Source organism: Corapipo altera, unplaced genomic scaffold (genome assembly GCF_003945725.1).
Source record: "Corapipo altera isolate COAL_440 unplaced genomic scaffold, ASM394572v1 2b, whole genome shotgun sequence".
NCBI lineage: Eukaryota > Metazoa > Chordata > Aves > Passeriformes > Pipridae > Corapipo > Corapipo altera.
Window position 1 is genome coordinate 9406998 of NW_020884874.1, and position 22863 is coordinate 9429860.

At 37.4% G+C, this 22863-nt stretch overlaps 1 protein-coding gene across 3 annotated transcripts in view; it reads right to left on the reverse strand.

Annotated features, from left to right (window-relative positions):
* Positions 1 to 22863, reverse strand: part of CDK19 (cyclin dependent kinase 19) — a 116928-nt gene that overhangs the window by 38824 nt on the left and 55241 nt on the right. For all 3 annotated transcript variants that reach the window (XM_027633947.1, XM_027633946.1, XM_027633945.1), the window contains one exon: positions 22615 to 22755. In XM_027633947.1, coding sequence (XP_027489748.1) covers positions 22615 to 22755 — 141 coding nt within the window. The remainder of the gene's footprint in view (positions 1 to 22614; positions 22756 to 22863) is intronic.

Sequence of the window (22863 nt, forward strand, 5' to 3'; positions counted from 1 at the left end):
GAAAAAAAATCAAGAGGTAAACGCATTAAGTAAGTATATGACAACACAGGAAGCAAAGAGTTCCACAGAAGGATTTTATAGCTAAATTTATATATATATATAAAAAATCAGTCCAAAAGTTACTATGCAATTAAAAAAATGAAAATACAAAGAAAATTTGTATTGGGTTTTCATGACAACGTTTTGGTGGCGGTGGGGGCTACAGGGGTGGTTTTTCTGAAAAGCTTCTAAAAGCTTCCACTATGTCTGCCAATGCCAGTCAGCTCCAAGACCAACCCACTGCCAGCCAAGCTTATCAACCACAGTGGTTGGGCCTGTGGGATAACAGATTTAAGAAGGAAGAAAAAAAGTTATTGCACAGATGTAATTGCAGTAAGAGAGGAAGGAGAATATGTGAGAGAAAACTCAGCAGATGCTAAGGTCAGTGAAGAAGGAGAGGCTGAAGGTGCTCCAGACACTGGAGCCAAAATTCCCCTGAAGTCTGTGGTGAAGCAGGTTGTACCCCTGCAGCCCATGGAGGTCCAGTCCATGAAGGCCAAGTGCCGAGTCCTTAAGGCCAAGTGCCGGGTCCTGCACTTTGGCCACAACAACCCCCTGCAGTGCTACAGGCTGGGGACAGAGTGGTTGGAGAGCAGCCAGGTAGAAAGGGACCTGGGGGTGCTGATTGACAGGAGGCTGAACATGAGCCAGCAGTGTGCCCAGGTGGCCAAGAAAGCTAATGGCATCCTGGCCTGCATCAGGAACAGTGTGGCCAGCAGGTCCAGGGAAGTGATCCTTCCCCCTGTACTCTGCATTGGTGAGGTCACCCCTTGAGTATTGTGTTCAGCTCTGGGCCCCTCAGTTCAGGAAGGATATTGAGGTGCTGGAGCGGGTCCAGAGAAGAGCAACGAGGTTGGTGAAGGGACTTGAGCACAAGTCCTACGAGGAGAGGTTGAGGGAGCTGGGGTTGTTTAGTCCGGAGAAGAGAAGGCTTAGAGGCGACCTCATCACTCTCTTCAACTACCTGAAGAGAGGTTATAGCCAGGTGGGGGTTGGTCTCTTCTCCCAGGCAACCAACAATAGGACAAGGGGACATGGGCTCAAGCTCTGCCAGGGGAGGTTTAGGTTAGATGTTAGGAAGAAATTCTTTACAGAGAGGGTTATCAGGCATTGGAACGGCCTACCCAGAGAGGTGGTGGATTCACTATCCCTGGAGGTTTTTAAAAAGAGATTGGACGTGGCCCTTAGTGCCATGATATAGTAACTGGAGTTGGATCAGGGGTTGGACTTGATGATCTTGGAGGTCTTTTCCAGCCCAATCTATTCTATGATTCTATGATTCCACAGTGGAGCAGAGATCCACCTACAGACTTTACACAAGCCCCACGCTGGAGCGGGTAGATGCCTGAGAGATGGTTGTGACCCTGTGGGAAGCCTGTGGTGGAGCAGGTTGCTGGTAGGACTTGTGACCCCATGGGAGACCCATACTGGAGCAGTCTGTTCCTGAAGCACTGCGCTCCATGGAAAAAAAAAAAAAGGGACCCATGCTGGAGTAGTTTGTGAAGAACTGTAACCAGTGGGAAAGACTCATCTGAGAAGTTCATGGAGGGCTGCCTCCCGGGGGAGGGACCCCACACTGGGGTGTTATCTTTAAAACGCTCCCCAAATGTACCTGATTATCATTAGAAGAATACTAGTGACAACAAAAACATTTCAAAATGCATGGTAACTTTTTTATCTCCACTCTTGCTCCTTATAAACTCATTTTAAAATTAAATGTGTACAGAACTGATAAAGACACGGAAGTACGTGCAACCCTTTTGCACAATTCTGAGATATGGAAACTGGATATTCAGTCTTAAATCTTGCTATCGGATTATGTCAGAGACTTACGTATTTCATAGCAGCTAAAGTGATATGGTCAAAACAGTCATTAACTCCAGATATCAGAAATTCTAATAGCAACAACTAGAGAATTTACCTGAGACTGATGGTAAAAAATATTGCTATCTAGGAGTAGGAACAAACTGTACAGAAGATATCTGAAATATCTCTTTGGAATGCCTTAGGTAAAGATTTTGGTTAAACACATTCCTTGCTTGTACTCATTATGTGTTGAGAGAGGAAACAGGCTGTTTTCATATGGAAGCTAGCTAGCAAAGAAATGTTTTCATGTTTATATATGCCTATAAAACTTTTCTCTGCACAAAAAGCAAAAGTAAAGGAAAGCCAAAACACTACAACTATGGCCATAGTGCAATCACAGACCTGCACATAGTGGGGGAAAAAAAAAAGTCCCTGAAATAAACTAAAGGTCATCTAGCCTACAACAAAAGCAACAACGTGACTACACAAGCTTCAATACAAACTGATTTAAAACAGCCCATGAACCTGGACACTTATCTGGAGGACCAGTCAAAATCATGCAATGCTTTGAGCTGGATGGGACCTCTGGAGGTCATCTGGTCATTTTCCTGCTCAAAACAGAGACAACTTTGAAGCTGCATCAGACTGCTCATCATAACCAAGGGAGCCTTTCTGGGAGGCAGTCTAACAAAAAAATGGTTTCCCACCAGCTAATCGAAATGTCTACATTAAAACATGCATCTGGCCCCCTTCTCTTTCCTCTGCGTATGTCTTAAGAAGTCTTTATCTTTTCTAGAACCCCCAACAGGCAGTTCAACTCAAATCACTGCACGCTGGTGAGTGCAGCAGAAGCAAAGCTGACACACACAGAGCCATCTCTGTCCCTTTGTTATAACCCCATTGCTCCTTTGGCTGAACAGCTACACGGCTACATGTTTAACGCTGGAAACACATATTTGAGATGACAGTGTCAGCCTAGAAGGCCAGAATCTAGAACTCACTCACTATGAAACCATTTCATGAAAGAGAAAGACAGACCTTTCTACCCCTGCCTTCATCACAGACAGACATACATTCTATTCAAGTCATGAATTCAAGTTATGCCTTCAGTTACTCTCATATATAACCACCCTTGCAATAATGAAATCGGTGGTCAGGTAGAGTATTCATTTCTCTGTTTTCACCTCATTTTTCATAGGTCGGGTGTTCTCTTGAGAGGTAATTAAGCGTATACTTCAACTGACATTAATTCTTTAAATTCACTCCCCTCAGTCCTTTCAAGGCTCTCCCCAGAAACGGCCAGAACATCCATAAGAATGCTTTCCTTCAAAATTCATTTGAAACAATGGTTTCTTAGGCAATTGCTAGAAAAAATATTTAATTTATAAACTCAAGGTATTTGATCATTGTTGTAACAGGAAAAGACTATTCACCAACTCTGTTCCCTGGTTAACCAATGGATAATATAGTTGCAGTTATGCCATTGGAAAATTGACTGTAAACACAAGGGAAATATGAAATAAGAGTAATCATAAGAGGAGAATATAATTCTGGGCTACATAAAACTTCAGAAATGAAACGGTCTTCCTTTCACACACCATTTCAGGTTTCTTACGGTTGACAGGGTATTAAGTTACTGCAAGACAAAAATGAAGATTCCAGACAACTCTGGATGCTGGGTATTGCTTCTATTAAAACAATCTTCTCAATGTACCAGTGTACCAATGGTTTCACCCCAATCAATGGCAATGCAATTCAAGTGAAAAAGAAAAGAATGAAAAAACCTCACATTAAGAGAATGCCAAAACATTTGACACAAATTAAATTTTATGTTGCTATGCAACATTATCCAAAGCATTCTGCTGGTGCTAGTGCTGCAATAGCATACTTCAACTTAAAATGTTATGTACAACCTTGAGAAGGACAAAGGAGGGGGAAGTCAGAAACAAAGAGGAAAATATGAACATAAATTATCAGTGAAAAATACAGTGTCATAAAGCAAACATTCAAATAATATGCTGAATTCACATTGTCCCTGGGATTTTCAACACATTACAACACACACTCCAGCAAAATTCCCATGAAGCTACTCAGCAACCATTCAGTGCCTTGTCTTTGGACCTTGTCTGGGCAATTTGGGAGCACCAAGTACAGCATGGGACGAGACAGATTGTTCAACATCTGCTACCCCATTTCCGAACAGTGAGATGTGAAGGCCCACCACGTATGGGAACAGAAGAATGACTCACCTCAGAAACAAACTGGAAGAACGCTCTGTTTTTTAATGTATTACGAACAGAAAACAGAGGGATAAAGCAGCCAAACTCTTCCTTTGTTGGGACTTCAAGAGGCATCCTGAATACCCCAAGACACTGCAGTCAAGCCAAGTCTTTGCATCTCTGCCATCAAGTTCTTATTATATATTCTTCATGCATAATCTTTACTCAGAATATTCAACCCAAAGGCAAATAAACTGAGAAGATATTTGCACATGTAAAACATTACAAACACTACTATTTTCTTCACCTTTCTAAAGGCAAAAGCTGAGAGACAGTAAGTCTGACAACACTAACATAAGAAAGACTATGACTGTATTAAGCTTAGGACTAGAATTTAAGAGGAGTGGGAAATGAGATGATGAGATTCTCACCTGTTCCTTGCATTACTTTGCATTGATTTGTTTCTGTTACAGCAGCATGAAAATTAGATCCCATAAGCAGTAATTCTTTCAGTTGCAGCACTGAATTCCACCACTGCCAAATCCTGGTATTTGTTTTATACACTATTCTAACGACTCCTCTTGGTTTAGTAGGGTTAGTAAGGAGGATGAAGCCTCTCTACAATCAAACAAATGACTGAAAGCGAGACTGCTGACACCTTCATAAAACATTTTCTTAATTGCCTTTCACAAGTATCTTTGGCAGTAAAACTCCAATACCTCCATTCCCCGGAGAGTCTGGTAGAGTCAAATAATTAACAAAGCTTTTCTGACTGCAATAAATAATCTAGTACCGAATTAAGAGATATAAATGTAACCCATTTTCATTACAAACCAGATTCTGCCTGGATAACTTAGATTGACTGACTTAGGTTGAAATATTAAAAGTCTTTTAATGGAAATTTCAAAGGAGGAAAAGAATAGGGTAGCACAATTACCTGAAGTGGCTGCTTCCACTTTGAGTGGGTCTTAATGAGTCTCTTTTTGTATGATCTCTTTTTTTCCCATGGACATAGGAATATAGCTGAAGGGACTCAGAACAATGGAATACATTTCTTTTGTTATTATTTTTGAGTATAAACTTTTGACAAGATTTAGAAAGTCAAATACATTAGAGGATTTTAACAATCAAAGGTTTATGTCTAATAATATTTCATATACTTTAATTAGCTCTTGTCAGTTTATTACATACATAATTTCGTAGCATCAAGTTACATTTTTTTATCCACTTTTCATATATGCTGTTTTTCTATGCTCATCATCTCAAGGAAAAACAGGTGAGATCCCACCTCTTCTCCCTACCTTCCTTCATGTTGAGTCTAAACACTAAATGACCCTTAACTACATGAGCAATTTAAATGCCTATTATACTACAGTATCAACTTCTCCTTTATGTGAAAATAATCTAGATCAGTGATTTACAATGTAACCTCAATCCTTATATATAGTCTTTCTTGAAGCATCATCTTTAAGCAAGCACTATTTGCAGGGCTAAGTTATGTGTCCCTTTTTCATCACGGTTTGTCCAGCAGATCAGTTTTCAGAAAGAAATTTCATCACCCTAATACAACCTTTAATGCCTATGGCAACAAAATTGGGATTTAACAGTCCTCTGGATCATAAGGTCTCACATTCATCATCCAGTTACCATGTTCTAGACAACTTACTAATGTATCACTTGAGGCAGCACAACCCCTGCAGTTTGCAGTGAAAAAAAATCAACAATGGACTGCAAAGCAAGCAGATGGACAAAGTACCACTGCTCAGCTGACACACACATTATACAGAGACTCCATTTTATTTCCACTGTTATTCAGATGAAAAATTGTTTCACAATGTTAACCAGAGTTTACAGGAGACCAGAATCCCCACATCATCTCAAGAGCTGTCCTGCATCACACAGCCCACATCTCCACAACCGTACCCCTTAAAGCACAGCCCCTGGGTAGCTGAAGTGCTCATCCCCCTGCACCAACAGCCTGCTCTTCTTCTCAGGGTGCTCTGTCACGGCTGGGACTGCAACAATTCCTTTGGATGAAAAGGCACTGGTGAGATTTTATGAGGCGGTGAACCTCACAGGAGACACAAAAAAACAGTTTTGGAAATATTGCTATGGAAGTATTCAGTATTAGACTTCAGTATTACAAAGTTAGCAAAGTACCAATACAATGATCCTCTTAAGTCTTTTTAGGCTCTTTTCAAGTAGAAGAAAAAGAAAGAGGTAGCAAAGGCTATGTTTACATATAGATCCATAAGGTACAATACTTCTACTTGCTTTCTGAAGCCTGAGTTTTACTCATCACCTGCCATTATTCCCCCACACAAATGAGATTAGGAGACATTAAGTAGGACACCTGCATGTGTTTACATTCATTGTGACTTGATAATGTTTCTTAATACAAAGTCTCTTTAATGTATGCACACTGTAAAATTTAGAAGAATACTGCATTCCCTTTCTGCTCATTTTATCATTAAATGCTATGAAAAGGAGCTTAACGTTCAGCTGGCATTCAAATTTTTATGGTATTCCTTCTGTAGTATAAGCTCCAATCTTTACTGCACTAGAAGTCCAGTCTAATAATAAAGGTCTACATGGTCTAGATCTGACTGAAGAATTGAAGACCCAACACATAAATTGACACTCATTCAGAATTATCAGTATCTCAAAACCATTTGAAATGTTCTCATCACAATTATTCATATAAATTAAAGATCACAAGTGCTTAAGTAGATTTTCCACTAATTTAAAATAATCTTCTAACAGGCCAGGCAGGAACAAGCATAAACCATTTCAATACAGAATGTACTTTCTATAATTACCATAAACAACTGAAAGGCGTATCTGGAATACTGCTATCCAAACATGAGTGAACACTGCCTACACAACAACCCAATTCAAGTATTTTATTGTTTGTTTATGCAACTTTTCTTGTACACAAAGGGCACAATGGGTAAAGTACTGAACAAAAGGCTCCTGCTTTGAAAAGCTTAAGTCTGAGAAAGGTCAGTACAGCAACAAGACACAGAAGCAGACACAAAGCAGTACATGTTGTGTAAGGAAGAAACAACAACTGCATAGATAGGGCTTGGGGTTTGGTGTAAGGGAGAGAGACAACCTGAAGAACAGTAACCAGAGAGGGTCTTTCAAGCAAAGACTGACCCATAAAACATTGGAGCTGGCAGGAGCAAGGGTCAGAGAGGAAGGAAAGCTTCTCCAGCCACAGGCATAGCTGGTGCAGGCTATGAAAGTTATATATGAGCAACAGGGAAAAAAATGCCTCGGAATACAGAGACTGAAAACCTGAACTCACCTGAAGAAAAGAAAAATTATTTAAAGTTAACATATAATATGCCGACTCAAAAATTATGGAAACCACAAGACTCTTGATTCTATTAAGAGTCTCAAGCATTTATCCCAGTTACTTAGTTGCTGTATGCATAGTCCAAGATAGTGAAGTTTTCTTGCCTTGGAAAAATATTTTCCTTTATCAGATACCACATTATTTACACAGCTTGACAAATATTTATATTGTTAAAAAAGATTATTGAAAATCAAACAGTTTTACTTTAAAAGATGACATTTGAAATTTGTGTTTTAATATTAACAGTCACAGCCTAAGCCAAGTTGGACGCAAAGGCCGCAAGTAGCTATGTACTCTGCCATCTTGGGCACAAGTATTGTTTCCTACCCATAACTGCTTCTGTGCTTTTCAGGTTTTCACTCAGAAAAACATCACTTGCTTATGCAGAAAAATTCTTCTTTTCGCAGAATACTTGCAGCTGTTAGTTTCAAACCAGCACCTCCACATTTAAAAATAAAGATTCTGCAGATACCAAGGCAAGGCATGCTGGACACAAGTAAGGAAGGTTCTTAACTCCACACCACTATCACTTTAGAGCTAGTAACACTACTCCTTCCTTTCAATCTGTGAATCTCTTACTAGCAATGAGATTGTGTTTGAGGGCAAAAAAAACCCACAAGAGTTCAGGTATCCTATTCTTGAACTTAAAAACCCCAGCCACAAATAGGTCACATGGCACTTCTGTACTAGGGAAATGCCAAGACCCCTCATATGCTTTCTTGAATAAGCAAAAGCAGTAGGCTTCCTACTTCTCAACAGCATAAATGAATGAGATTCCACTTAAAAATAGTTTATATACACATCCATTAAACACTTATGTTACATTCTTGGTATTTTCTGTGAGCACTTTCACATGCAGAGTAACACGTTTGGAGTGGCCTTAGATATTCATGCAGCTAGACAACAAAGTAGTTGGGCTAAATAAAAGTGTGAGCTAAATGAAAGCACCTCCATGAACATGCCATGGGTACTGCCATGGGCACACTCTTATTGTGTCATATCTTGCAGTAAGCACTAAGCAACTTGGTCCTTTCCATGACAGCGTGAAGGTGTCTTTTATTTACCACAGGATACTGCTGGTAAAAGTGTGCCAACAGGCAGGTAGAGGAGCTAAAGGGCTTTGAGTTCACATTCCCCATCTCAGCCACAACAACATCTCCATCAAGAAAATGTGCTCATACTCTGACCTGCAAGTCTCAGATGAAGAGGTTCCTCAGGTTAGAGACTACAATGAAAACTGGTAAATGATAACTGAGTTGCAACAGATCAGTGGAAAAATCTCTCTCTATTAATAATGAGTTTATCTATCTGAAGTAATTTCTTACTGTATTTACAAAGTCAACACAAGATCGAGGTGATGATGCTTTGTCAAATCCATGATTAATCCATTAAGGCTTCCATAATATTTATAGCAGCTTTCCAGCCCTCAGTTTTAAAATAACTCAGGTAATATAAAGAAGAGTGTTTAAATTGAACAAATTTGATACAGTGACTTTAAGTGTTCATGGAAATTACTACAGTTTATTAAAAGCTGCACAGCATCTAAAACAAAATGCTAATCTTCTGTCCTGAAACTGTCTTGATTTGTGAATGTAAATAGAAGAAAAAAATATGTAAGAAGCAATGAAGGCAATCAGGCCAGAATAAGTTACACAAGAAGCAAGTAATTTCTTCATTTCCTTTCTTCAGAAGTGTACAAGAACTTTTTTTGGAAAAATAAGTACATTAGATATTTATTTAGTGTAGCATACTGCTACAACGTGGTGTTTCAGATTCTTGAAGTTTGTTTCTGTAGTATATTGCCAGAATCTTCATATTTATTTTACTACGTAATAAAAATGCATGAAAAGACAGTTATGTTAAGAGATGCTTTCATGAACAAATACATTAGGTATTAGTACTACTTGTCCTCATTAATGCAAACCAAAAGGCAGTTCTTGGCAGGATATTAATAGGTGGTGCTTAAATATTTTAGGTAGCCAGCTTAAGACAAGGTGTGGGAGTCTGTTAACTGCTTTTCAAGATTAGGCTCTTCCCAAATTACACACACGGCACAAAACAAAGAAATCATTAAGTCACCTTAGAACAATTTAACCTAACACATTAACATTTACTTAAAACCTTGTTCATGTCTCTGGAATTAGTTGCAACACTTTTTATAACAGTTCTATAGTAAGCATCAAGACCCTTCTTAGACATTGAAGTTGCTGTACTGTATCTAATACCATGTGAAAGAGTGAATTGAGTTGACTGGTATGCCTGCAGACAGTTTTCAGCACCAACTATTAATAGTTTTTTCAATCAATTGTCAATCAAGACCGATTCTGAACAGAAGTCTGTGGTTGAAGATTTTCAACCTTCATGCAAGCTAGTTAATTATGACATGAGATCAGGTTGACACGTCCAAAAATTCTGTAATCAGTAATATATATACTTTCAACACTATAGATAACACAAATATCTCCAGAAAGTTTCATTTTTTGTGGTTGCTTTTTTAAAAGTGTACTGACAAAAAGTTATTTGCTGTTAAAAAAAAAAAAAAAAGCCTGCCAGACCCAAAATGGATAAGTCCCCTTTTTTTATTTTGTAAAGTATTTTCCCAATAATTTCCAAATACTTTAGAAGAATTACATATAAACTAAGACATAGCAGACCTATAGATTGTAGCAACTTAAACACACATGACCACGATCACAATATTCATTCTTAAAGCTACTAATGGAAGTCAGAAGCTAAAAAGCACAGGGAGAGAAGATTAGGTACATATAATTGAGTGGGGAAACAGAGAAAAGCTGTTTGGGGAGACAAAAGCCTGAAGAAAGTCGGTCTCAACATCTTTTCTGAAGCAGAACCACCACAGTAGGAAGTGTTACTGAATTCAGAACCTAGAGACCTTTAAGTTTTAATAAGTCTGTGGAATTTTTATCTGAGTATGGTACTTTTAATGAGAAACTAAAGAAAGGAGGGTCACTCCACCTGGAATGTGTGAGTTTTTCCCACATAGGGGTCAAAGTATGAAACACAGGCTTCTACGCGCACAATCCACAGAGCTCAAAGTTGTGAAGGCCAAAGGGGAGAGCAATAATTAAGATTGTAGATATGGAATACTGGAGTATTTCAGGAAAGTCAAAGCTGAGTCAAGGTTATATGAGTAATGTTAAAGAAGTGGCAAAAGGCAGATCAACAGATATGGGAACGTGGGCAGAGGAGCAGGAAGTTGGAAGCAAATGAAAGATTTGTGTCAAGAAAGAAAACAGAAGAAGAGTTGTGAAGAAGGCTCTACGTGCCGAAAACAAAATCTTAAGTAGTTCAGAGCTAATTATAATATTTTTCCATTCAACAATTATGCCTTGTTAAAAAATGAAAAACAACCTGCATAGACATGCAATGCTGTAAGATACTGTCAGTTCCTGAGAAACATTCTGTGATTCATGTCAAAAACACGAGCATGTTAAAGAACGGCAGGTCAAGCTGCCCTAATTTTTTTATTTTTTTGAATTAAACAACTTCAGACATATAGTACACTTTCAAAGCAAGATACAATTGTCCTTGCTACAGCAAATTTGCCCCAAATTACTAGGAAAAATATCTAAGTTTTCAGTGCACAAGGTTTAGGATTTACCTCACTCTTGATGTTGCCAATAAGTCCTTGGACATTCTTACAAAACTGAAGTACTTAAAATGCAAACAAACTCCCTGCAGAAATTTTTATTTTCTTTTTTCAGACTGCATAAAGAGTCTAGGCACTCAATCCCTGTTCCTCAAAACCAGATTAAGACTTTTGAAAAATTTACTATGTAACACAATGCTCTTGAGAAAACTCCTAGCTTTCAGCACTTACCATCAGAGCGCTTTATACTTGCTGTTACTCTGTCCCATGTTTTGTATATGCTATGCTCATCAGCTGAAATTCTTCTCTAGAGTTGCAACATCGATTTTGAAAATAGTCACACTACAAACTTAGGACCAGGATTAAAATCTAGGGAAGTTTTTTTAGAGGCGATAATAGTTTTATTACAGATTTTATGGCTGCAACATCCCTACAATTAAAAATCCCAAATCTCTCAACTTATTTGACAAATTGAAATCTGAAGTTAATAGGATGGAAAGAGACACACACCTCACACACCCAGTTCTGAATAAAATTTTTTGTAAGACTGAAGTGCTTCTTGCATACTGAAAACTAAACTAGACATGCACTGTAGAGGGACTGTACCCAAAAGGCTGAATTGTTCTACAAGTTCAACATATGGGTACCAGTCATAAAAAACCAATACCATACTGTCATTATTATATTGCATTTTAGTTACCCGCATTTTAATGAAATCATTTTGAGAAATAATGTTAAGTGCTTGGAAATGAACACAGTACCTGTCCAGTTTTAGTGATGTTATGTTAGGCAATTTTATCTCAGGCTCATTAAGAAGTGAGTTATCAAAGGACTATGCATTTTCTGCAGGATAAAAACACGTAGGTGAGCAGTTACTACAGAGCAACTAATGCAGAGTAAATCCACACCCTAGACTGCCTTGCTGTAACTTGTTCATGTAGCCACATCCTCTGCATTAGTTTAAAGTTTTCAACTAAATTAAATTAAAACTATCTGAATACTGAAAAAGGATTCCAAATCATATGCACCAAGAAAAACAGCTGTACGGTTTAAAATGTTCCTTCCTCTAGCAGTCCACACTGTCTCTCGGCCGGAGATAATCATGCAGACAGCAGATGGGCAGATGAGCTCCTCTGCCATGGCCCTCCAGTCTACTTTTAGCACCTTGACAGGAATAAATATACCTTTGTCAAAGGCAAAACTAAGAACTGGGACAGTCAGCAGAGAAGCACACTTACAGCACTGACTGCATGGTACCCAGTATCACCTCCAGTGCAGCAGAGGGCTGAGACAGCACCACCTCGCATTGGTACAGCTTGAATTGAGCACAGACCACTTTCAGAATAGCCACACAGGTACTTTTCAGATCATTCAGAATAGCCACAAAAAAAAGTTTAGCACAATTTAGTTAATGTATTTCAATACTTAACGCAGACCTTCTCAAGTGTTCCCATGTACACCTCTCAGGAGAGTGAGAAAGATTAGCATCTGGTACTTTTCCAATGAAGCAAAAAGAAAAGTCATTGAGTGAGCAGAACTGTGGGGATCAGCACTTGAGTGAAGTACAGGTTATAAAGGAATAGTACTATATATCCCTATGGACAGGAAAGAATTAAGAATCAAAACTTTCACATAGCAGGAGAGGAAAAAAAAAATCTTGAAATGAGATAAACAAATCAAGCTGTTTTCTAGTTTAGCATTTTTTCAAACTCAACAAACCACTTGCAATATACACTCAAGTATATTTACGGCATATAAAAAAAATTACTTTTTAGTCCCCATAAGGCTTACTGTTACTGCAAGCTCTTCCCATCCCACTACAGAAGGTGGGACCAAAGAACAGCAGCTCCTCACCACAGCAAAGAGACATGCACAGAGAAATAAGTTTTGAAGTAAACTCTGCATCCTAGCAAAAAGCAGCAGACAGCATGTGTATTTGCTGACAGTAAAATTAGTAAGAAACTAATGAAAAATTATTCTATTATCCAGCTATAACCAGAATTTCAAACAAACACATTTTCCAAAACCTAAATGGGTCTGCAATTCTCTTTGGCTTAGTTATCAGAGTTCCGATTAATATTTACTTGATAAACAATCACTCTTAGGGCTGAGACTGGAATTCACACCCTGAATGTCAAGAAACTAAACAAACTTTAATGTCCCATTTAAAAAACTTCATTTCATCTGGGCTGGCAAATATCTAAACATACTCACAGTTCTACAGCCACAAAAATAACTCTCATAGCATTAGAAGTCAGTATCAGCTCATTAAAATGTAGCATACTGGAGTCTGCACTTATTTCGTAATTCTAACATTCATCATCCACAAGTGTTACATGAAAAATAACTACATGAAAGGCAAATCAAAGTAAAAATGTACAAGCGCGTTTTATGTATTAAAGAAGAATGTAGAACAGAAGACACATTTGTGAAAAACTGTCTTTGGTAACAATTGCAGCGTAAGACAAAATGGTTTGAGTAGCTGAAATCCCCCATTCCAAGGGGAATTTCAGGAATGCAAAATACTGCCTACGGAATTATTTTCTTTGACATAATTTATATTTGAGAACACCAGCTACATAGAACACCATATAGAACATCATAATGCTAAATTTTTGGATTTGGGCTCAATGTTTAAACTAGCAGAACAAGTAGGCATGAACTCCTAGCAGTATGTGACTTTTTTTTTTTTTTTGGTTAGGTAAAACTCTTCAACCAAAAAAGCCCCCAAAAACCCAAAACACCTGAATTGGTTATATAGAAATAAACTGACAGAAAAAAAACCCAAAACCAACCACAACCCATGTTCAAAGATTATTATACCAGTAGGAATCAAAGCAACACAGATGGAAGGCTAGCTTGCAGGTGGGAGGGAGGAGTTGCTTGAAAATGCAAAACCATAATTCCAATATAAAAAACATTTTTCAGATGCCATCAGCTTGCTTAAATTAAATAAAATGATTTTTACATAGTTTTCTACTACTTTACATAGTAGCACAGAAAGGTTACTGAACTGCTGGGGAAGTGCTACTACAAGCCTCTCAAAGGAAACCGATGGTGAGTTGTGCTCTAACACCACTGAGGCACTGAACGAAGTGGAATGGGGGTCTGTCAGAACACCTGTCATATATTCACATGGGCTTTAGCTGCCAGAGGGCAGGAAAACAACAGAGAAATTAAAATTCTGGTAGTACAGAGGTTTGGTATACAGAAAACTGTATGTGTTTAACACTGACTATTTGCACTATAACTTGTCTTGAAATCTTTGCTTCTTCACTGTTAAAACACATGAAAGAATACTATAAATGCTTTTACCAGTGGTCCAGATATCCTGAGGGATTGTTCCTGTATTTATTAAAATATCTTGACATTTTAATTCTGAGTTGGTTTTATGTGAAATTCAGAAAAAAAGACTATCACAATCCTCCCTAAAGATGAATCTGAAGACATAGTGCCCAGTTTCTGAGAGGATCGCTTTATATAGTCAGTCACTTCACAGACTAGGTAAAGTATTTCCTTCATTTCCTTTAATTGACATAACGGTGGTACTTAGTCCTAAGAGCTACAGTGACTTCTGAAACATTAGCCAGAAGCCAGAAGGGATGGAGGCTGGAAAAGACAAGGAGGCCCTGAGATAAGCCATCTGTGACACACCAGTTGATCAGTCATTTTCTGCAGCAGTTAGTTTCTTTGACAAAGTTCACACACAACAAAATGAGGAATAAACTAACGTCCTTTGCTAGTCACTGCAGCTTCCTGGATCACTGACCAAAGATGCTTAATTTAAGTGCAAGACAATCTGCAACATTACTGCAACTGCTTAGTGGATCAGCAATAACTACAGCAAGTTTCCAAATGAAGAGAAATGCACAACAGAAAGCACAAGATGGCAAACAGCATGGAGAACAAATGCGGGATTTTCATTTTTTCTTGATTATATGCAGTTACATTAGTTGTCTTCACTGATTCTAAAAACACTTCTCTTAAGGTTCATTAATTTCTATTACTATAGAAAGAGGTGCCAACCTCTGTAGCCTTATACAGAAGGGGTAATGAGTCCAAACAGAAATAATCCCATAGATGCAGTTATAGTCAATTCCATTATCCTAAAGGTACTTTCTCCAACAGAAAAAAAAAAGGTAGTAAGATTTTTACAAAAGAAAAACTTCCAAAAACAGCTTCTAAACTTTGCATTTTTATTTAGAAGGCAAAACTCAGTTTGCTCACTCCAAATGGTCAGCTGCACCATTAGGCTAAGCACGTCATGTATTTACTAGAAACCCCCTTTGGTAGATAGTATCTAAACTGGGAATACTAAAAAAGATGACATTTTCCTTCTGTTTACTCTATATCAGGGAAAAAAACACATAAATTCTAGAATTATATTAATACTTTTGCTTCCTTGTTGCCTTTTTTCCACCTCAGGAAAAGAGATAAGAAGTCCACAGGCCATATGTCATCTGTTGACTTTAGCAGCAAAACGCAGCCAAAAGAACATTAAATCAGTCCCTTTGTTTCTTCTGACTCATCTGAATTTATATCCAGTCAGGGTTTTATGAGCATAAGCTTGTTTCAGAACCTGAGGTAAAGCATTTTTCTTCAACTGTAATTATTTTTATTAGTAAAAATTAATCTACAAACATCTTAATACTCTTGCCGCAAACCAAAAGGTATGCATTACTCAGTCATGGAAAAATTGCTGTTTCCATGTACACAACAGAAGTATTAGTCTGTACATCTTCACAGACCTTTTTAAATCATCTGAAGATTAGTTTTTACAAATGAAGGACAAAAGCAAAGTTCTGAGTAATGAGAAATCCACCATTTTTTCATAGGTGCCCCGAAATATATGCTTAACACTTAAAAAAAAAAGAGAGGGAGAAAAGCACCTGCTGATAAAACTCAGTTTGTTTTTCAGCACTTAAAATTTCTGGTTCACTTATCTATATACAAGCACATATCCATACAGACACATGCATAAGCACCCATAAACTGTTGTTCCTCAGCAGTAATTAAAAAAGCTTATCCTCTCTCTAACCAATACAATAGAGGAAAAATGTGTTAACTTTTCAGTTCCTAAATTCAAATCACTCTCTGAAGTCATCAAAGGAGTCTAATCTCTTAAAATACATAGGATTAGCTTGTATTTCCTTTCTTTTGGGAAATCTGCAAGTTGAGTATGATCATTCATATGGTTCTCTGACATTGTGGAAAGTCCCCTCCACCCTAAAGAGATCATGCAGACAGAATAATAAACAATTAAGAGGCCTGAACCCATACACAGATAGGGAAGAATGAGAGTCAGGAGTGCATGGTCATACATATTCATGCACCCTTCTCGTGCATGCACACACACGATGACATAGAACAGTGGGGATTACAACTACAGTGGTTTTTAAAAGTTTAAAGAAACTGGTAGACAGGTTGACTCGATATTTATTTATAGGAGGTGTGTGCACCCGCCAAGAAGCTTTTCAAGCCAGTGCAAAATTACTGGCAGAAGGCAGGACCCAACAGTTCTGCATTCCTACACAGCAGCTGCTTGTCAAGAGAGGGATGCATGAACCTACATCTAAATTTACTTTTGATATCAGCACATAAAAATGCTTCTTTAGAATTGCTAGTAAAAGGGGAGTTTCCCACACTCATCATTTCACATTTTATTTTTCAAACCCACAGTTCACTTACTTAACAAAATGCAAGTGGGATATTTAAAAACCACTTCAGTTCTGCTACTTTTTAGGTAACTTCTCTTATCATTTATTGGAAAATTTTCTTGGGAGGGTACAGGAAGGAAGAGGGGGGAGTATATAAGCACCCATTTCTCAAAGGCTTTGAAAAGAAAACATGAAAGCAGAAGCAAAAAGTCAATATTCACTTAAAATTTTAAGTTTTCTGGTGCCTTCATGCCACATGCAATTGATTTTTATGTTTAGTTTTTGTTAATACTTCCAGCTCATTAGAAGAATATCAAACAACAAAAATAAGTTATCTACATAAACCACATACATTATACTGCTTTCACAGCACATAAAGCAGTAAGCTAAAATTAGACCCATAAATAGCTAGCAGATTGGGAAACAGAGGCAAAGACAAGTTAAGTGAGTTGTATAATGTGGTAGCAAAATTCCAGAGCAGAGTCCAGGTATAGGTTCATGGTAAGAGACTGCAGATTTACATACTGGTTAGAGAAGGATTACTATGAGAAAGGGATTGGTTTTTTTAGTTAATCCCTAAACTAAAAGTCAATTAAGTCAACTAAAAACCTGAAAATTATTAGAGCTTTATTTAATTTAATATAATTTAATTCTATTATATGTATCTATAATATTATATATATATAATATATATAATAATATATATAATATATATAATGTTGCTATTCCACACAAACACTGTGATGGATCATTTAAAATATTCTGAGTAAGATAAAAATATTTTAAAAAAACTCCCACAAATTGTCAGTTAGAGGATGAAAAAATAATTAGTTCAATCATTTCTGAATAGGTTGTGCTTTTGAGGGAGACAGAAGTTGCAGGTGCCCACAGAAAGTCATCTGTCTGACCCCTGCAATTTGGCCTTTCCCTTTCCGCTTGACTTCTGACAGGAGGCTCCAGATGGCTGCAGTTTCCAGAAAACCCTGAAAAACAACAACCAGTACATACTGTTCCCCAGGAACAAACTCAATTACAAGATTCATTCTGTTGTTGCACTTATCAGCTTCAAAATTTTAAAAGGTTTGCTGTCTTTTTAAGCGACAAAAACCATCCTTGAGTTTTCACTACAACCACTTTTCTTCACTGAATATCACCATAAGAGCTGTCCTGCAGTATATAAGGACCCTGCACCCAGAATCTTGTTCAGGATTTATTCACTTGTGTGCAGAAGTCTGCCATACCACCACCAATTCCCTCCCAAAACAGAAATAGGAAAAGTACCCTTTCCTTGCCACTGCTGTTTGTGCTTTTTATACTGACATTGTAGACTGCAAACTGAAGGAGTTGTGCTTTTGCTGTACACTAATCTCCCTAATTTGCAAAATGACACACAGCCAATTACAACATTCTAAAGCTGTAGAGGGTCAGTACAAGAGAAACTGAGAAATTATTAGTCAACAAGTATTTAAATTTATAATAAAAACACTTTAGGAACTTGGTTCATTTTACAGACTTAGTTTATATGATCATTGCGACAAACAAGTTTTCAATTTCAGAATGCTGAAAGCGGCCATTTAACACAATCCCAGGGAAAAGGGGGGGGAAACGAAAACAAATATGCATTTCTCTGGTGAGTTTGATTTCCAATATTCATTTTTCAACCTGTAGTTTTAGTAATAAAAAGCAGTATTCTAAAGAAACGCTCAAGGACGTAAATGGAATCTTAAATTAATTTCTCAGTATGGATTCTGTGCACTTCAAACATCTCATAGATAATACCTCCCATTCAGGAAAATACATCCTATTACAAACAGAAATTGCTTTCATAAGGTTCTAAAGGATATGGTCTCTGCCTGGTTTTGTCCTTAAGCAAATAACACCATCTACAGAGAGGTTATTAGCACAATAAAGTGCCCCAATCCTTCCTGTTGCTAACATGAACAGATACTTCAAACAGTATATGGACAATCTCCATTTTTTGACATCCCTGCAAAGTAAGACCTTTGTTGAACATTCCTGTAGAATCTAAATATTTCATTTCTGGGGGAGAAGGACAAAGATATTAGAACACCCTGAAATACTGTACTCCAAGTGCTGCATCTTCTAAGTTGCTATTGACTCAAGACATGGAGCACAATACTAGATCTCATTCAAGTGGGCAGCTCACAGTGTATATAGAGCATTTATAAAAACCCAAAAGCTTAGTACTCAAAGGTTTTTTCTCCAATATCCATCTGTACTAACCTCTTGTTCATAAGAAAATGCCCCAGCAGCTAGCAGAGCCAGTAAATCCTCCCTCCTCTAGTGCATGGCTTTCAGGAATGCTGCTATGTTGAAAAGGCAAAATTGTCATTGCCCAATGACATGCAATCCAACAACAAAATACCACTCAAAATGAGTTGACAGGAGAACAAGTGTATGGATTTTCACAGACTTAGGTCAACTCCAAGGTGTACAATGCTATTTAAAGAAATCAGACATCTAGTGCTTCTGTTCCATATTTTATACTTGTTTGAATATTGCCTTAACAGCTGAATGTTTTTTAACTGACCAAAACCAACAGCTTAGAAAAAAAAACAACTTTAAAAGTCACTTAGCACCTTTCAGCTACTCTCAGGGTAAGGAAGCCAGAAACAAAATAACCTAAATCTTACAAAACATTGAAAGATACACTACACTAAATTATTTTCAAACTTCTAGAAGTATGAGTGTGAGCATATTCAGTGTTGGTACTTTCCTAAATTTGGACTTGTTTTGGCATAGTTCAAGCTGATGTAAGTCTTGTATCACAAGAGAGTCAAGGTAAACATAAAAATTATACTGATTTTATCTTTTAGGAACACTTGCACTTTCTCCAAAGAACCAAAAAAGAGTATTTTAACAAAAAAATAATATGATCTAATGGTAGATGATGCTAGAACAGCCTGTAGAGCTTTCTGCCACCACCTCCAGCCTCATGCTCCCTCTGCGCCAACTCCTGTTCCCAGTGAGGTCCCTCAGGGAGCTAAACCTGCAGAAAACAAGCTCTGCAGGTGAAAAGTGGATATTTTCTGTGTTTAACTCCACGAATGAGCTCACCATGAGTCAGGTGAGTATCACCTGCCAGACCAATACCATGGGTGGCAATGCCTAGCAGCAGTGAAGAGGGGAACGAGACTGTCTCCTTGTGGTAACAACTATCCATTAGCTCAGGCCAAGGACAGGACATGTATTGCAAGTCTGCAAATTCACATTGTTCACCACTTCTATTACCCTGTCACGCTTTTGCTGGCTACTGCTGATACTAAAAATAACAACTAAAAATACCATCGTAATTTTAAGGTTTTTAAATAACACATTTGGTGTTCCAGTTTCTTTAAAAAAATCTTTTATTTAAGACACTAGTAAATTAAGATTTAAACAATGTTCTTCATATACCTCTCTAAGTGCATACTCTTGCAAATACCTAATGTGACATGTTTCTGTTTTTTCATAACATTTCTTAAATAAATTATAGAGGTCATTTCCATGGCTAAGAAGAATTTGACTAATATTATGATAAATATTCTTGGAGAATCTAATATTTTTTTGAAGCGATGAAAAAAGCGTAACATGACTTTTATGGATGTCACTATCTTTGGTCTACATCCAAATACATGTTAAAAATAGTAAGAACAGAGCTATATTAAACCAAGAAAGTACAAGGTGTTTTGATGCAAAATTTGGTTTACATAAAATGGAAAAATATTTTTTCCAGCAGATGTAAATTAAAACAGCTAAGAGAAAAACACCAAAAAAACTGCTCCCCATCTTAAGAAGACATTGAGGAGCTGGTAATCATGTATTACGCAAGGAACTGATTCCAGTGAAACCATGCCTGAGGTACCGTGCTTAGTAGCAAAAATCACAAGTATGAGCATATGAATAAAAATTACAGATATAAAAGACTTTTCATTCACTGAGGATTTAAACTGGTTACTAAATTATCATATTAACCTTGAAGTTCAAGTGCCAACAGGACACATCCAGAATAACATCAGGCTTTTTCTTACCATGTTCAAGATACAACTATTTGAAGTACCTGAATTCTTCAGGAATCCACAACAAATTTTAAAAAGGCAAAGGATTCTGAATACACTTTTTAATCACCAGTGTATAAAAGCAATTTTCAAAATGGCTTCATTTGCCTTACTGAGGTATCCCGGAATCCATCTGCTTAAATTTACTTGCAGATCAAGACCACATTAAGATTTCACAAATTTCTGTTCTTCTCCCTTCTCAGTTATGCCAACATCTGTCAAGCACTATCATTCCAGAGCCACGAAAAACAGTGGTTTTTGTAACAGCAACAATCATCTCCCAAAATTCCAAAAGGAAAGCCAGAGACATTAGACATTAGCTTTGCTGCAACGTGTCAACCACAGATAAGAACTGTAAAGTAGCAGCACTAGTCACGCAACACACCTGGTGTTGCAGGCTGGAAATAGCAACACCAGCAAGAAACTTCTTGAGGGTATTTATTATTACCTTAATTACTTAGATCTTGTATTTCCTATCAAAATATCAAGTTCATGCATGGCATTTGAGTGTATATATATTTAAAAGTTCCATGAATGCATATTTCCCTTAAACATAGTTGGATATAGACTTTTCAGGTGTTCCTTCTCAAGTTGTAGCTAATTACATCTGAGCACTCTGCCAAAGCAACAGCTGTCTCCTTAGGAAAGTAGTAATTGTATCATGAAAATCAGGATTGTACATGCTTCCTGTTTTTGGTCGTGGCTACTATTCCAAAGGTGAGCCCTCTCCATCTCCCCAGTATACCAACATTTGGAATTTAACAGAAAAACTGACAATAAACACCAAAGAACAAACTAAAAAAATGATCCATACCAAAATCTGAAACCCGTTCTGGCCACTGTTGTTAAGTATTACAACAAAAAATAGATAAAATTTAGTTCAGAAAATGTCTGTGACTTCTATTCCAAGCCTGCCTTAGTTTATTCATGTCTTTCAAAAAAAAATTGCTCTACATCCAAAAATTAATCCAAGCCCCTATTTACTATTAAAGACTCAAGACTAATCTATGTCTCACAAAACTTAATTAGTGATTGTAAGTTTCTGGACATGCAGCCCTATTTTGACATAATGGGGCAAGTATGGAAAAGAACCAAATAAAAGCTGTGGCTTTATACCCAGATTACACTACATTTCCTACCATACCTACTAGTGATGTTTGGTGTATTAACCATCACATTTGTTTGTCTCATGCCAAATACTCTATTTACAATGCAAGTGGTAGCATACTCACATTAGTATTCTTTTTGTAACCTGTGGTAGCACTTCACTTAAGCATGAGGAGTGATGGAAAAATTTAAAGGGAAAAGAGTAACTAAGACAAGGCAACTGGCCGCCCTTGTAATCTGCAGTCAACTTAAAGAGCCACTTCAGGTCATGAGAAATTTCAAGATGATAACTCTTTTATAGTTCTCTTCCCACGGTCAGAAAAAACACCACATGGAAAAGAAATACTCCACAAAAAAACTATTCTTTCACTAGCTTTTATGGTAACTTGCACGTAAGCCAAAAAACGTACAAGGGTATCAATCACTTTCCTACTTAAATGCCTTTTCAAAGTCATGCACAAACTTATAAGAATGTTCAACCAACATATATCAGCTGTCTCACGTACTGTTTTTGGATATCGATATCTGCAATCCTTTTACCGGATCTAGTATCATTGTCTGAGCTCAGATGACTCAGATAAAAACAATGTGAAAACATAGTTTGTTTTCATGTTTGAAGTCTCAATTGGTCTCCTGCAACAATAACAGGAAGAGCTGTACGGATCGATATGCAAGATTACTAATAGGGACTTTTCTTGTCCTACCCAACAACACACACGTGGAACTTTCCTAACCAGGTAATACATGCCACACTTACCAGATCCCTGTGAAGCACCCAGTTTGCATGGAGGTAATGGATTCCATCGAGGATCTGGTAGAGTAGGGATTTAACCATAGATCTTGGCAATTGCATGGGCTTTTTATTTGCTTTTGAGGCACGGTGAAACTTGATAATATGCTAGAAATAAAACAAGTAAAAACATGAACTAAGTTAGATAGGTAAAGAGGTGGGTGGTTGTGTTTTCCTTTGGTTTATTTGGTTTGTTTTAACCACCAACATTAATGG